The following is a 13,974-nucleotide window of genomic DNA, read 5'->3' on the forward strand; positions in this document are numbered from 1 at the left end:
CGGGGCTGCGGGATGCGCAGGGATGTCGGGGCCGCGCCGGTGCTCCCGCCTCCCGCACAGCTCCGTCTGCCGGGCGCGGCCCGACACTGCCGCCGCCCCTCACCCGGCCTCGGGGCGCGGCTGCTTTAGGGGTGCGGGGGGGGGCCAGCCCCACAGCGGGTCCCGGCCCTTGCCCCGGGCACTCCCTTTTGCCCCCCAGCACCACAGGGAGGTCTCCCCTCGGGCATTGCCCCGGCCGGAGGCCACTCCCATGGCTCCCGTTGCACCTCCATGGCCTCAGCACCCAGCCCTGAAGATGCAACAGGGGAGAGGATGGAGAAGGGGGAGCCCGGGTCCCCCCTCTCTGCTCCTGTTTCCCAACGCAAGAGCCGCGTTGGGCAAACTCTGGCAAACTGACACAGGAAGCCCCGAGCCAGGCTCCGACCGCAGCCCGTTAGGAAACGTGCCCACTGCCGGGGCAGCTGCAGCAGTGGGGTTCATCCCCCCCACACCCCCATCCCGGTACACTCACAGCTCTGAACACGCGCAGTCCCTGCCCCGGGGTGAAGCTGCACCTACCCCTGAGGCACCATTGCAGCCCCTGTGCCCCCCACCCGCAGCATTGCACAAAGCAGCAACACCCAGAGAGGAGGAAGCAGGAGGGAGATACCCACTGGCACCCAGAAGTATTTAAGCACCCCCCCCATCCTAAGCTGCCCCACAGGAGGTGGCAGTGACCTGCTCTGCACCAGCATGGTCACAGTTGGGCTCTTCATCCTCAGCCTGGGAGGCTCCATCCTGCTCCTGGCACCAGCAGGTAACAGGGGAGCTGGGGCTGAGGAGGCTGCAGGGTGGGAGATGGAGATCCCAGGCTGGAGCATTTTGGGGTGCTCAGGACACCCTGGCAGCCAGTGACTGCCTGCACCCCCCCCAGGCACGCAGGGGACCCAGATCATCGGGGGAAAGGTGGTGGCCCCCCATTCCCGGCCCTTCATCGCCTCCATCCAGATGGACGGGCAGCACGTCTGCGGGGGCTTCCTGGTGTGGCCCAAGTGGGTGATGACAGCAGCCCACTGCCTCATTCCCCGGTGAGCCATGGTCCCACAGGGGGCACACACATCCCGTCCCTCTGTGGGACACAGCACAAACAGCCACCCCCATCCCGGGCACAGCCTTGGAGCGACAGGACAAGGAGTGATGGGTTTAAACTGAAACAGGGGAGGCTCAGGTTAGAGATAGGGCAGAAGCTGTTCCCTGTGAGGGTGCTGAGGCGCTGGCACAGGGTGCCCAGAGAAGCTGTGGCTGCCCCATCCCTGGCAGTGCTCAAGGCCAGGTTGGACACAGGGGCTTGGAGCAGCTGCTCCAGTGGGAGGTGTTGGGCTTGGAGCTGGATGAGCTTTAAGCTCCCTTCACCCCAAAACACTCCATGATTCTATTCCACGATTCCCACCCCTCGAGCCTCCCTGCCCCCCCCCCCCCCCCCACTGCCCCCCAGCCACGGCAGCGCCAGCTCAGGGCCCCTCCACTGCAGGCGCAACCCCTCGGTGCGTGTGGTGCTGGGCGCTCACCGGCTGCAGGAGCCCGAGGGCTCCCAACAGGTCTTCAGCATCGCGGAGTCCATCGCCCACCCGCACTACAACCCCCGCTCGGTGGACAACGACATCCGCATGCTCAAGGTGAGACCCGGGGGGGGGCACCGGGGGGTGCCCCACTCAGGACCGAGCCGACACTAGATGTCAGTGCTTCTCCGGAGAAGCAGGGCCACGCCATGGGGTGTGATGGAGGCGGGTGAGGACCAACCTCCCTCCCGTCCTTCACTCCGAGCACACTGCGACCAGTGCAGACGGGCTGGGAATGCTGTGGGGCTCAGCATGAGCAAGGAGCTGGGGTGGGAATGGGATGGGGCGCAATGGGGTGTGGGGCTCTGCCATAGCAGCAAAGCCACCGTGTCCCCAGCTCAACAGGTCAGCCACACTGAACCAGTACGTGAAGCGGATCCGCCTGCCCTCACCACACATCGACCTGAAGCCCGGCACCGTCTGCTTCGTGCTGGGCTGGGGGGACACGTCCAACTACGGCGACCGGCCAACCGAGCTGATGGAGACCGGCACCACCATCGTCAAGCGGAGCCTGTGCCGGACGCTGTGGCGGGGCAAGGTCTCGTCCAACATGATGTGTGGAGCGAGCCGCAATGCCACGCTGCAGGGTGTCTGCGCGGTGAGTGCGGTGCCGGCACCGAGCCCCCCAAACACCCCCCTCCAGGAGACCCCCTCGTCCCTTTCCCACCCCTTGTGCTTTGCAGGGGGACTCCGGGGGACCTCTCATCTTCAAGAAGAAGGTTTACGGCATCGTCTCCTTCTCTGGGCAGAGGTGCGGGGACCGCCGGTACCCTGACATCTACACCAAGATCTCCAACTACATCGACTGGGTGCATCGCACCGTGCGAGGGCATCGGCATCGGAAGGGGCAGCCAAAGCCCTAGTGAGGCTGGGAGGGGGACTGGGGCCCATGGAGAAAGCTGTTTGGCAGCTCCTGGGAGGGGAGAAGAGCACCAGGACTCCCAGGTCCCGTGTCCCAAGGGGGTTTGGGAGCTGATGCTCAGCCTGAGTCTCCCTGTTGGGAACTGGAGCTGAGCGGCCCCAGACCCAACACCTTGCTTGGCCTCTTGCAGCTGTGAATTTGCCTTCCTCAATAAAACCTTGGCCCTGGACCTCTCTTCATTCACCTTCCCTCTACCCACCAAGCCCTGGGGAAGGGGAGCTCCTTTGCTCCCCACCATGGTTTGCCCACCCCAGGGATGTGATGGGGAGCCCAGGAGGGTGGACTGGGGCTACTGCTTCTGCCCAGCACTGCCCAGGCGGCTGCTGCCCGTCTCAATGGGGGCTGGTTATTCCAGGCTTTCCCTTCTCCTGTCCTTCCCCTGCCCACTACAACCCCCTCTCTGGCTGTCCCACTGCTCCCCTTCGGGTTCCAACCCCGGGGCTTGTCCTGGCCTAGGGTGAATGGAGGAAGGGGGGACCCGCTCATGACCAACCCCTGCTCCAAAGGAGCCAAAATCCACATCCATTCACCGCTGCCCCACAGAGCATCCCCAGCAGCGCTGAGGCTGCCCCACTGCCGGGGTGGGGCTCCCCATCCCATCCCGCCCCGTCCCACCCTGTCTCACCCCATCCCGTCTCGTCTTGTCCTGTCCCGTCTCACTCCACACCCTCCCCACCGCGCTGCGGGACCCCCCAAACAGGGGAAGCACCGAACCCCGGGGGGCAGACAATGGGCTCTGGCGCTGGCAGAGCCCGGGGGGGCCGGCACGCTGGGGCGCGCAGCTCGGTGCTCCCCCGGGGGCACTTGGGTGGCTGCGGGCACAGGGGCCGGGGGGGGGGACGTGCGGCATCACCAGCGTCTCCATGGACGTTCCCTGCTCCTGGTTTGTTGTGGCTGCAAACTGCTGGTCCCGCAGGAGGCACCGGTGACCGCAGTGTCCAGCACCGGCAGTGCCACAGCTCCCAGCGGCTCTGCCAGGGAGGATGAAGGCCAAGGCCTGGGCTGAGAGGTCCCCAGACAGACCCTCACCATCCTCACAGCACCGGCAGCCTTTGGCTGCTCCATCCCCTCCTGTCGCAATCTCAGCTCCCCACTGCACTGCTCTGCATGGGATGAGGGGGCCACAGCCATGGGCATCCATGGCCTTGGGGACACCCCCAGTAGAGGTCAGACCCCTGCCAAGCTGCCAGCCTCCAAGGAAGCCCCAAAGCCCTGTAGGGCTCCCAGCATCGTGGGGCAGACCCCCCCCAGGATGCCAGGGCAGGGCTCCTGTGTGCTGCCGGGAAGCCTGGAGAGCCGGCGCCTGTCCCGGCTTGTCCCAGACCACCCAAAATCCTTCGGGAAGGAGGCGCCTGACTCACGGCCGTGTTTTGGAAGCTGAAATCTCCCGCTCATCGGCAGGAGCTGACGTCGCTGCCGCAGCCCGTGCCCGTGGGCTCGGCACGGGGCCATGCGCCTGTGCTCCGGGTGCCAAAGGCCGAGGATGAGGAAGCTGCCCTGGGGAGGAAGGCGCTGGGGCGGGCTCGGAGGAACCCAGGCCACACACACCACCATGTGCTGCAGGTGCTGGCACCAGGGGATGCCCTGGGCAGCGCCTTTATACCCATCCCTAAAAGCAGAGCAGGCATCGCTGTGTTGGGTGGGTAGAGAGGGGCTCCAGGAGAGCCCCTGACTAATGCTTGCGATGCTGCTACCTGGTCAGGCTTCAGCTCAGCTGCGGGGCGCAGGAGATGCTGGGGTCCAACGTGGCTGCAGCCTGGGTTGGATCCTGCACGATGCTCAGGCACCGGAGCACAGGGAGGGCTGAGTGAGTGCTGGGCAGGAGCGAAGGTCTCATTCCCCCTCACTGCCCCTCAGTGCCTCAGTTTGGAAGCCAGCATCGTGCTGTCCCCCAGCACAGGGGATGCGGCTCCCGTTGAGCTGCCGGTGCCAAGCCAGGGGCTGCTGCCCGGGCTCCTGCAGTGGGGAAGCGCCGCACATCAGGACCCAATTACGAGCAGGAATTGTTTTGTGAAATACCAAACCCTGACGGCAGGGCCTGATATTGGGAACAGATTTATCTGCCTGGCTGCTCGCTCTTCCCTTTCCTCCCGCTGCAGGGAACGGCCTCAGCCGGGCTGGAAACATCCAACACTTGAAGACAAGTGGGAGCTGGGGCTCTCGACCATCCCCATCCCAGCAAAGGAGCTTGCAGTGATGCTGCAGCAGTGCAACCCTGGAGGATGCAGCCACCTCCTGTGGCCCCAGAACCTGCTGAACAGAACCGGACCCACAGCACCGTTTATTCTTGGGTTTTAATGGTCATCCAAATGGTCACACAGCTGTAAAATGCCCCTAACACTGCTGAGTAGGAAATGGGGGTGTTCCTAGAGCATCTGCCACAGGAATCGGAACGCAAACATACAAAAATAGAAAATAGGGTATTTATATATATATATATAAAATATATATATGACATTTATATAAAGGCAATAGCTTTTCAGTGTCAGAGATGAGATGTTATTTACACAGGTGACAACAGACAACATGAGAGAAGTAGTAAAAATAAATACAGAGGGTGTTGACAGGGCAGTCAACAGAGCAGGGGATGCCAGGCAGGGTCATCGGCCCCTTCTCTCCCCCTTTGCCAAGCCACGCTCCCCACAGCCACCCCACAGCGGCTCTGGGAGCCGAGCACTGCCCTGGGATGGAGGGAGGGATGGAGAGGGCTCTGGGCAAACTGAACCAGGGCAATGGGCTCCGGGTGAGGGCACTGCAGGGTGGGGAGCTCAAGGGGATGGTTGTGCCCCCCGGTCAGGGCTGCCATGGCCCATGATGGTGCGGCCACCAACACATCAGCATCGCCTCCAAGGATGGGTGGGAGCCTGGGCTGGAGGGGACCAGGAAAGCTTCAACTAAAATCTGGTTTAACATACACATGATAAAACCTTAGGATAAACTTACATACATATATATATATGTATGTATAGATGTATAAATACAAATCGACCCATCTCCAGTCCTCTGCAGCACTGTGCTGCCCTTCCTGCCACCGGCAGCTGGGAAGGCGAAAGCACAAATTCCCTCTGGACCTCAAGGTCTGGGCCAGGAACATCAGCACAGTACTGAGAATTCCATCCAAAAATAAATAGGCCCAGGGCTGGCGGCCAAGGACACGAGGGGGGGGCCCAATGCACGGCAGCCCCGACACCCCCATGGGTACCGGGTGCTGGAGCATCCTCAGGGTGGCTCGGAATCGCTCCGGGAGCCCCCTGCCCTGCTTCCCTGCAGCTGCATAACATACACAGGTATAAATAAAGGAAGGTTTTATCTTAATAAATATCAGGTATATGGTTTGTACAATATACACATAATGCCCCTGTCTCCTGGCTCCGGCCTCGTGGCGAGGGAGGATTCACACGTAGTTCTCTTCCACGTTGTCCGTCTCCGCGGAGAATTTGGCCGCAGCTGGAAACAGAGCAGGAGAAGGGGAGAAGCGGTGATGGAGATGGTGGGATGGGAGGGATCTGAGACCACTGCCCCCCACCACCACCACCTGGAGCCCCACTCACCCGAGCAGCTCCCATAGTGGCGCACGCCGATGGAGCGGCCGCGGTGGCACGTGGCCCGCCGGAGGTGGCAGGCCGAGGGGTAGGTGATGTTGTTGTTGCCGCAGAGGGCATGGTCCAGGCTGGTGGGCTCGGGGCAAGGCGCCGTCCGGCACATCACGCAGTGAGCGCTGCCCGTCTGGTCCACCACGCAGGTGTGGGTGCCGGGGCACACCACGCTGGAGCAGGACTCTGCAGGGAAGCACACACTGAGCTAAGGGCAGCCAGGGATGGACAACGTCCTCCAAGCACAGGCATGGCCCCATGGAAACCCAGGGAGCTCCAGCCCCCTCCTGCCTTCAGCTGATGATGGGGTGCGAGGGACTGCTTGGCCCTGCAGCCCTTGAGTGCGGCTCCATCCAGAGCCGAGATCTGGCTGCAGAGCCAAGCACATAGGGCTGAGCCCACTGGGACCCGGCTGGGGCGAGCGGCCCCATGCAGGTGCCTTGGCAGCAGGAGCAGCAGCCGCTCCAGCCGGGCTGGCAGCACCACGAGCAGGGAAAGGGTCACATTGGACCCTAGCACGGAACTCAGGGCTTGTGTAGCCCCCATCCCACAGCAACCCCCAGTGTGTGCTCAGCACATCCCCGTGCCTGTTGAACCCTTCCCACCGCCCTCCCTCCGCCTTCCTGCCTTTCCCTGCCGGATTGGAAGGAGATTTGGCATCTGCAGCTCCCAACTCACATTACTTGCCCCACATTTCCCTGCGCAGGCCAGAGCTTGACAGGCAAAAGCATTTCAGAGAGGAGGGCTGGCAAAAATAACCATAATAATTCTGACAGCTCTTGGCAGGATATTGCTGCTCGCGTTAACAAAGGAACAAAAAAGGGGCTTGATGTTTGCAAGTGACATTTTACGGACTGTTATTCCTCAGCCTGCGGCGAGGTTAAACCTCCATCGCACGGATGGGCTGTGGAAGCATCCCACGTCCCAACCGGGTGGCAGGGCCAGCTCGGAGCGCAGCGAAGGCGATGCTGAGGGATGAGATCCAATTGATGCCCATGTCCCACCAGGAGCTCTGCACCAGGACAGAGCTTCCCTCTCTGGACATGGCCAGGCACTGGGTACAGACCCTGTGCTGGGGCAATGGGAGCAGCCAGCGTTCAGGGCAGGACACAATGGAGGGAATGGGGAGACCCAGCTTCCCAGTGGGAGAGGGAAGGATGTGCCTGGTCACATCACCACAACACAACGGGGTGGGGGGACTCTTCCTCTGCACCAGAGCAGCTCATGGTGCACCCAGCGACCAGCACTGCCATTCATCTCCTCCCATGCAGGCAGAGCTTGGAGCTGGGAGAACGGGAAGCAGAGGGAACCGGGAGAGAACGGGACAAAGCAGGGACAAGGGGCCCGACCAGACCTACTTTTGCATTTGCCCTGGTACATGACTTCGAGGTCGGGGTGGTCCCTGCACTTGGCTGTCAGGAGGTCGCACTCGTCGCGGTAGGTGTAGCCGTCGGAGCCGCAGACCTGCAGCTTGCGGGGCAGGCTGGAGCAGTCAGGGGCACAGGCGCATTGGGGCCGCCCGTGCTTCATCTTGCAGACCTTGTCGGGGCCGCACACAACCCCCTCGCAGCTCTCTGGGGACACAGGGGAGCAGCGCGTGAGGATCCGTCCTGCCCAGCCTCCTGCAGGGGCAGATCCATAGGGATGGGGCCCCGCACGAGCCCTCGGGGGGGGGGGGGGGGGCCCAAATCCCTGGTCACAACACACAGCATCTGGATCTGCTCAGCTCCAAGGAGCAGGTCGGTGGTGGGAGCGCATCCAGCCGGAGCCTGGCGCTCCGCTCGGCACCAGCTCCTCACTTCCATGTGCTGAGTGTTTTGGAAGGAGACATTTCATTTTCTTGTGCAATGGAAAAAACCCTCCCAGTGCTCAAGGCTCCTCCCGAAGGATCTGGCCGATGGGGAACACGCTGCTGCCATCACACAATACCCAGCCCTGTTTCGCTCTGTGCCTCCGTGACTTGAACACAAGAGCGGGGTCCCCACACAGGAGGCAGCTTTGTGTCCCCCCCACCCCGGTCACCTCCCGGCCAGCCCCGGGGCCGGTTCAAGGGGTCCCAGGGCTGTGCCTGCTCCGGCAGGGATGGAGAGGGGCCCATCCCGGTGCTGGTGGCTCCATAGGGAGAGGCAAAGGGCTCAGCACCAAGACCACGGCAGGAAGCCCCTTGCCCTGCACACATCCCAAAGGGACCCTTTGCCTGCCAAGCTCCCCAGGACACAGGCAATGATGGGAGTTGGGGGTGCAGGGACCCATCGGCACCCACATGAAGGCCAGGCAGGACCCACAAACTTCCCAAGATGGGGATTCACCCCCAAGCAGGAAGGATTCCCGCAGACAGGGTGTGTGTGGGAGCTGTTGGGAGGTACAGAGGGGGATTTCCCTGCAGGAGATGGGTCACTTTGGGAGACAGGGGAGAGGAGGAGGAGGAGGAGGAGGAGGAGGAAGGGGAAATTCCCTGTCTTCTTGGCCCTGTGCTCCCCGGGGGAAATTCCCTGGTGGGAGACAGTTCCCCAGCTTGTTCCCTGATTTCCATAGCTGGGGCTGGTCCAAGGGAAGGGGAGAGGGACAGGCTGAGCCCTGGCAGCATCTCTGCTGAGAGCTGCAGGGACAAGACCCCAGGACAGAGGGGCCTGGCCCCTTGCCCCAGCACTGCTGGAGCAAGCGGGACCCTGGTCACCCTCCATGCGGGAACGCTGCTGCCGGCACAGCAGGATCCAATCGTCAGCACGGGAGGGAGGCAGCTGGAGCATCCCCGACCCCGGGTCCTGGAGCGGGGGACACCGCGTCCCCAGCAGCTGGAGCCAGGAATTCCACCTCCCATCCAGAGACCCATTGCAGAGCCCCCGGGACCCGGCCAGCACCATCCCGCAGGGCTCTGCTGCTGGCGCAGGGCTGGTGGCTGCAGCCCGTTGTATCCTGGAGTAACCTCTCCCGGCCCCACGAGCCCGGGGAGCGGGAGCACGGCTCAGCTCATCCGCCCTCTTCCAAGGCCTCCGGTGCGGAGCAGCACCAGCTCCATCTGGATGGGGCGCTCGGCAGGGTGGGGAGATGCGGTGTGTGTGCCAGCCTTGCTCACTGCGCTTCCAAAGCTCCTGCTTCCAGACCCCGGTGATCCCCAGGAGCTGCAAACCCTAACCCTAACCCACCCCCCACCGTGTCCCCCTGCCCCGGCACAAGGGGGGACCATGCTCCATGAGCAGCCCTTGGAGAGGGTCCCAGTGCTCCCAGCACCCACCAACCTGATCCCACTCAGCCTATGGATGCACAGGGCACAGCCCCGAGCCAGGACCAGGCTGGAGGAAGCAGTTTCATTAAGAACCCTTCTCTTTCCCCCTCCTTTAAACAAATCCCAACCTGACCTCCCAGAGACCTGCTCCTGCCTCCTGCGGTCAAGCAGGTCCTCGAGCGTGTTCTCACATGGCCACGCAATTGCGACTAGGGGATCCGTGCCTCTGGCGCACGCCAAAACATCTGGCGGGGCTGGAACTCACAGCTGGAGAGTTTCCACTGCTGGAACTGCCCGTTACATAAAGCCATTCCACACACACGCGCTTTGGGAGCAGGAAGGGGGAGCGGAGGGGAAGAAACAGAGCTTCCCCCCCCCTTACAAATAAACCTTATGAAGGTTCCCTCTGAGCAGCCCTGGCAGGGACAGGGGTGGGAGGCCCCTGCCACAGGGACCACGGAGCCCCAGCTCAGCTCCTTGCCTCATCGCCCCACAGCCAAGAGCCAGGCCACACATCCCACTCCATAGAGAGCAACAGAACTACTCACAAAACGAGAGGTGTCAGGGGTCGGAGGCTGTCCCGGGAGCCCTGGCTCCATGGCAGCATCCATCCCACAGCAAGCATGGGGTCAGTGGTACCCTGGGTACCAGGGCAGCCCAGCCGCATCGCTGCTGCTTCACCCAGAGCATCCTCTGAGCATCCCCCCCACACGCAGAGCTCGGCCCCACTCACCTTTGCAGGGGTGGCAGGTCACCAGCCCCAGGAAGCCCAGCAGGCTGATCTTGTTGCCTGGGTAGGTGTAGTTAGACCAGGCGACGTCCACATTGCCATTGGCACAGCATTCCTCCCACGTCACTCCCGTCTTCAGGATCATGGTGCACTTGGCCTCCTTCCCCTGCTGCAGCCAGCAGATCCCACCTGCGGACAGGGCAGAGGGTGAGGGATCCCTGCTGTGCCAGGCTGGCTCCCATCTTCCTGGTGCACAAGGACATCCCCATGGACCCTGGCACAGCGTGGCAATGCTGACACCCCAAAGCCTGTGCTTCTGGCAGCCAACAGGCTCCAAACACAGCACCAGGACTGCAAGGACACACCAGTTATCCCAGTGCTCCAAGTGATGCTCAGGGCCAGGGTCTGGGCTTGCAGCTCGCCCTCCCTGCAGTGGGGATGCTCCAGCCCTAGAGGGGGACCAGAGGATGCCTGCATTGTGCAGGCTGGATCCCCCTCCATGCACCAGAGGCCCCACAGTGGGATGGAGCATCAACACCCACAGCCTCTGCAAGCAGCATCCGAGGCACCAGCCGGAGAACAGGGCACTTGACACAGCCCTTGGGCTGGGGCCAGCCCAGCAGCATCGGATCCCTGTGACTCAAAAGCCTGTTTGTTCCTTCACCCCCCGGACCAGCAGTCAGAGGTTTTTGTTGTGAGTGATTCCTCTGCGATTTCCGCCTCTGCAAACCAGCCTCTTCTGATGCTTATTTGGGTTCCTGCTCTCATTAGCTGCAGTTTGAGGTTTGTTCAACGGCTGAAGATGGGAGGGAGTGAGGGGGAAGGGATGGATCCTGCCTGTGCTGGGCTGCAGTCGCTCCTGCACCCTCCTTGGGACCACTGACCCCCCGCTCCCCCCCATGCACCCCATTTTGGTTCAGCCAAAAGCACGTGGGGGCCCCAGCCAGCACCAGCACCATGGGGCAGCCGTGGATGGAGCAAACCCTCAGGCTGCAGAACCAGTGGCCTGGACACATCTGGAAGCATCTGCCAGGCCAAGACACCTCTGCCATCAGTGGGTTTGTCTCATCCCTCTTTCAAGCCAGTTTTCCCCTTCTAACACCCATGGCTCCAGCTTCCCCATGGTCCAAGCTCCCTGGGAGCCACATCCTGGCTCCCGACCCTGCTTGCCCCATACACACGGACACAGCCACACACAGAGCACTGGGACGGCTCCATGCACCCCTCCTCTCTGAGGTGCACCCACTATGTCCTGAGATACACTGGGGACAGCAACAGCGGACATTCCCTGCTCAGGGGCATGGAGCCACACTCCCTGCAATGGAGCAAGGTGGCCGTGGAATGTGAAGATGGAAACTCGAGCGTTGCTGCGGGAGAACCGACACCGACACCGGCTGCGGTGACCGCGGCTCCGCTGGGATGAGCTGAGGGATCCCGGGGATGGAGCAGCTCCCGCACGGCCCCGGGAGCTGGGAGCGCCGTCAGCTGAACCGGGAGGGGTTCGAGCTGCAAACTCCACACCCAGATCACGAACCAGCCGCAGCTCCCGGTGGGCCTGGGGCGAGGGACCCCAGCCCGGGGGCTCAGCGGGGGCTCCCGGGGCCGGCCGTGGGGTTGTGCCCATCACCACCCCATCCCGGGCCACACCGGGGGGCGGGATGCCGGGATCCGGCACCACAGGACGGGACGTGGCAGCGGGACCCCCGGGGCACCCTCCGGGACCAGCCGGGAGCAGGGACAGCGGGGACCGGAGCCACCGGGTGGCACCACCGGGGACCGGCTCCCGCTGCTCCGCCAGCGCCCAGCACCCACCCGAGCACCCCCCGGTAAAACGGGTTCCTACGGCCGAGACCCCAGCCCGCGGCGGCGGCACCCGGGGTGAGGGGGTGGGGGGGGCAGCCCGGTAACGGCACCGGGACACCGGACCGGGCCATCCCTGCGCCGAGCACCTGCGAGCGCGGCGGGGAGCGGCGGCACCGACGGCTCGGGGCTGGCGGCCCCGGGGGGAGCGGCTGCTCCGGTGCCCCCCACGGACCCCCCCTCGGGGCGGCACTTACCGTGCGCGGCGGCGGCGGGGGGGGTGCAGAGGGCGAGCAGGCAGAGCGCCAGCCGCAGCGGCATGGCAGGGCCGGGGCGGCGGGACCGGGACCGGGACCGGGCCGGGACGCTCCGGTGACCTGTTGCCTGTGAGGCGGCGGCGGGGCCGGCGGCGTTATAAAGCGGCGGGGCGGCGTGAATCACCGGGCGGGGCGGCGGCGGCGGGGGGGCCGCGGCCGGGGGCGGGGGTTAATGCGGGATGGGGGCGCGCTGAGAGACGGGGGGGGTTACAAGGGGTCTGCTCGTTACTGCCTGCGGGTGCGCGGTGTCGGTTGGGGGGGGTCGGGGTGAGGATGTGCCCCTGTGTCCCCCGGCACCCCAGGGCTGGAGTGCACTGAGATGGGGAAGGTTTGGGGGTGCCCCCCCTCGCTCGGTGCAGCCGGAGCCTGGTGGCTGCCCCCCTGTCCCTCCCGCAGCCACCCATCCCTGCCTGAACCCTATGTCTGCCTCCTCCACCCTCCTCCTCCTCAGCAGCCCCGTCTGGCAGTGGAGTTACGGGAAGGTCTGTGTCATGGGGCTCCTTTCATCTCTGCTCCCCAAACCCCACAGCCTGGCATCACCCACAGCGGGCCAGGAGGGAAACTGAGGCAGCGCTGGGCGCTATGGCCTCAAGCACTGCGAGGTGGGCAGGGGAAGGAGGAGAGCTTGGGGGGGACATACCCCTCACCGTGCTCCCCACACATCCCCATCCCTGTTAATGCCCCCGTTCAGGAGCCCAGGGCCTGCTCCATCCCCGTGCAGCTTGGGAGTGTTTTACCCTTTGCACTGGCCTCAGCTGAGGTCATGTTTTCAGCACGACTGCTCCGGGCTCTATCAGAAGAGGGGCCCCGACCGAAGGGCTCCAGGGACCTTGCACCACCCCTGCAGCCCGGCAGCAGCCTCCTTGCTCCCAGCCGGTGCCAGCACAGTGTGAGAGGCTCGGTTTGGTGTGGGATGGGGCTGGGTGCAGCTTTGGTCCAGTGAGACTCAGAGCAGCCGGGTCCCATGGCCAGGGGAGAGCTGGGTGCGATGCCAGCATCATGCTGCTCCTGCACCGAGGTGGATCTTCTCCCATCTTCTCCTCACGCACCCCTTTGCAACCTAGGAGGGCACAGGAATGGGGAGGACTGGGTTTGCCCCAGGTGGCATTGGTGGAAACCGCAGGGCTTCAGTCGGTCCTGCGCTGCCCCAGTACCTCCATGCAGCCCCGGGCAAGGCTCTGCTGTCCTGGGAGAAGGAGGGAGCCTCTGCAGGCTCCTGGCGTGCTGCTGGCCCTGGGCTGAGCAGTGCTGCTCCCTCCCGTGTCCCTATCCCTGCTGCTGGTCGGCGTGACCCCTGGCTCGCTCGGGGCTGTCCATGTAAGGGCAGAGGGCTGCGGAGCCAGACCTCGGCTCTGGATGTCAATGGGTGGTGATGCGCTCGCTCACATGCTCCGGGATGCAAGAGGAGGCCAGGCAGGGATTTTCCCTGGCTGCGAGCGGGGTTGCACAACCAACGGCTGCTCTGGCAGGGAAGGGGTCGGACCTCGCTCCAGAGCCGCATCTGGAAGGGAGCAGCCGGGCTCTGCTGCGCCTGACGTGGGGCAGGAGGAGCCTGGGAGGGAGCGGGTCGGGCTCCTTCCACAGCTCGGCAATGCCTGGCAAAGCCTCCCTGATGCCCAGGGGCTCAGAGCCCTGCTCCTGGCAGAGCCACGCCGGGGGCTCCGCTCAACCCCATGGCCCAGCTTCGGCCCCGCAGCCGCTGGGAAGCGCCGTGGGGCCGGGAAGTGCCTTGCCCACAGCCACGCCTGGAGCGGAGGCCGAGGCTGGTTCTCAGGCAGAGCTGGGAGC

General features: G+C 64.2%; 2 protein-coding genes across 2 annotated transcripts; one reads left to right on the top strand and one right to left on the bottom strand.

Moving 5' to 3' along the window:
* Positions 1 to 22: 22 nt before the first annotated feature.
* LOC101871889 (serine protease 57) lies at positions 23 to 2,689 on the top strand. The gene is made up of 6 exons (XM_034070904.1): positions 23 to 131; positions 578 to 796; positions 914 to 1,067; positions 1,511 to 1,655; positions 1,936 to 2,196; positions 2,282 to 2,689. Exons 1-6 carry the CDS (start codon positions 23 to 25, stop codon positions 2,459 to 2,461), a joined length of 1,068 nt encoding a protein of 355 aa, XP_033926795.1. The 3' UTR covers positions 2,462 to 2,689.
* A 3,121-nt stretch (positions 2,690 to 5,810) lies between these two features.
* FSTL3 (follistatin like 3) lies at positions 5,811 to 12,241 on the bottom strand. The gene is made up of 5 exons (XM_034070767.1): positions 12,127 to 12,241; positions 10,073 to 10,258; positions 7,472 to 7,687; positions 6,072 to 6,299; positions 5,811 to 5,967 (listed from the first exon to the last, which is right to left on the bottom strand). Exons 1-5 carry the CDS (start codon positions 12,188 to 12,190, stop codon positions 5,915 to 5,917), a joined length of 747 nt encoding a protein of 248 aa, XP_033926658.1. The 5' UTR covers positions 12,191 to 12,241; the 3' UTR covers positions 5,811 to 5,914.
* Between the last annotated feature and the right edge of the window lie 1,733 nt (positions 12,242 to 13,974).

The sequence above is a fragment of the Melopsittacus undulatus genome, chromosome 19 (genome assembly GCF_012275295.1).
Source record: "Melopsittacus undulatus isolate bMelUnd1 chromosome 19, bMelUnd1.mat.Z, whole genome shotgun sequence".
Taxonomy (NCBI): Eukaryota; Metazoa; Chordata; class Aves; order Psittaciformes; family Psittaculidae; genus Melopsittacus; species Melopsittacus undulatus.

Coding starts and splice junctions, on each gene's coding strand:
- FSTL3 (XM_034070767.1), bottom strand. CDS start 12,190: ATGCCGCTGCGGCTGGCGCTCTGCCTGCTCGCCCTCTGCACCCCCCCC. Junction 7,688..10,072: donor GACCTGCCACCCCTGCAAAG/GTGAGTGGGGCC, acceptor CTGTGTCCCCAG/AGAGCTGCGAGGGGGTTGTG. Junction 6,300..7,471: donor GTACCAGGGCAAATGCAAAA/GTAGGTCTGGTC, acceptor GCTTCCCTGCAG/AGTCCTGCTCCAGCGTGGTG.
- LOC101871889 (XM_034070904.1), top strand. CDS start 23: ATGTCGGGGCCGCGCCGGTGCTCCCGCCTCCCGCACAGCTCCGTCTGC. Junction 132..577: donor GGGGCGCGGCTGCTTTAGGG/GTGCGGGGGGGG, acceptor GCACCATTGCAG/CCCCTGTGCCCCCCACCCGC. Junction 797..913: donor CCTGCTCCTGGCACCAGCAG/GTAACAGGGGAG, acceptor CACCCCCCCCAG/GCACGCAGGGGACCCAGATC.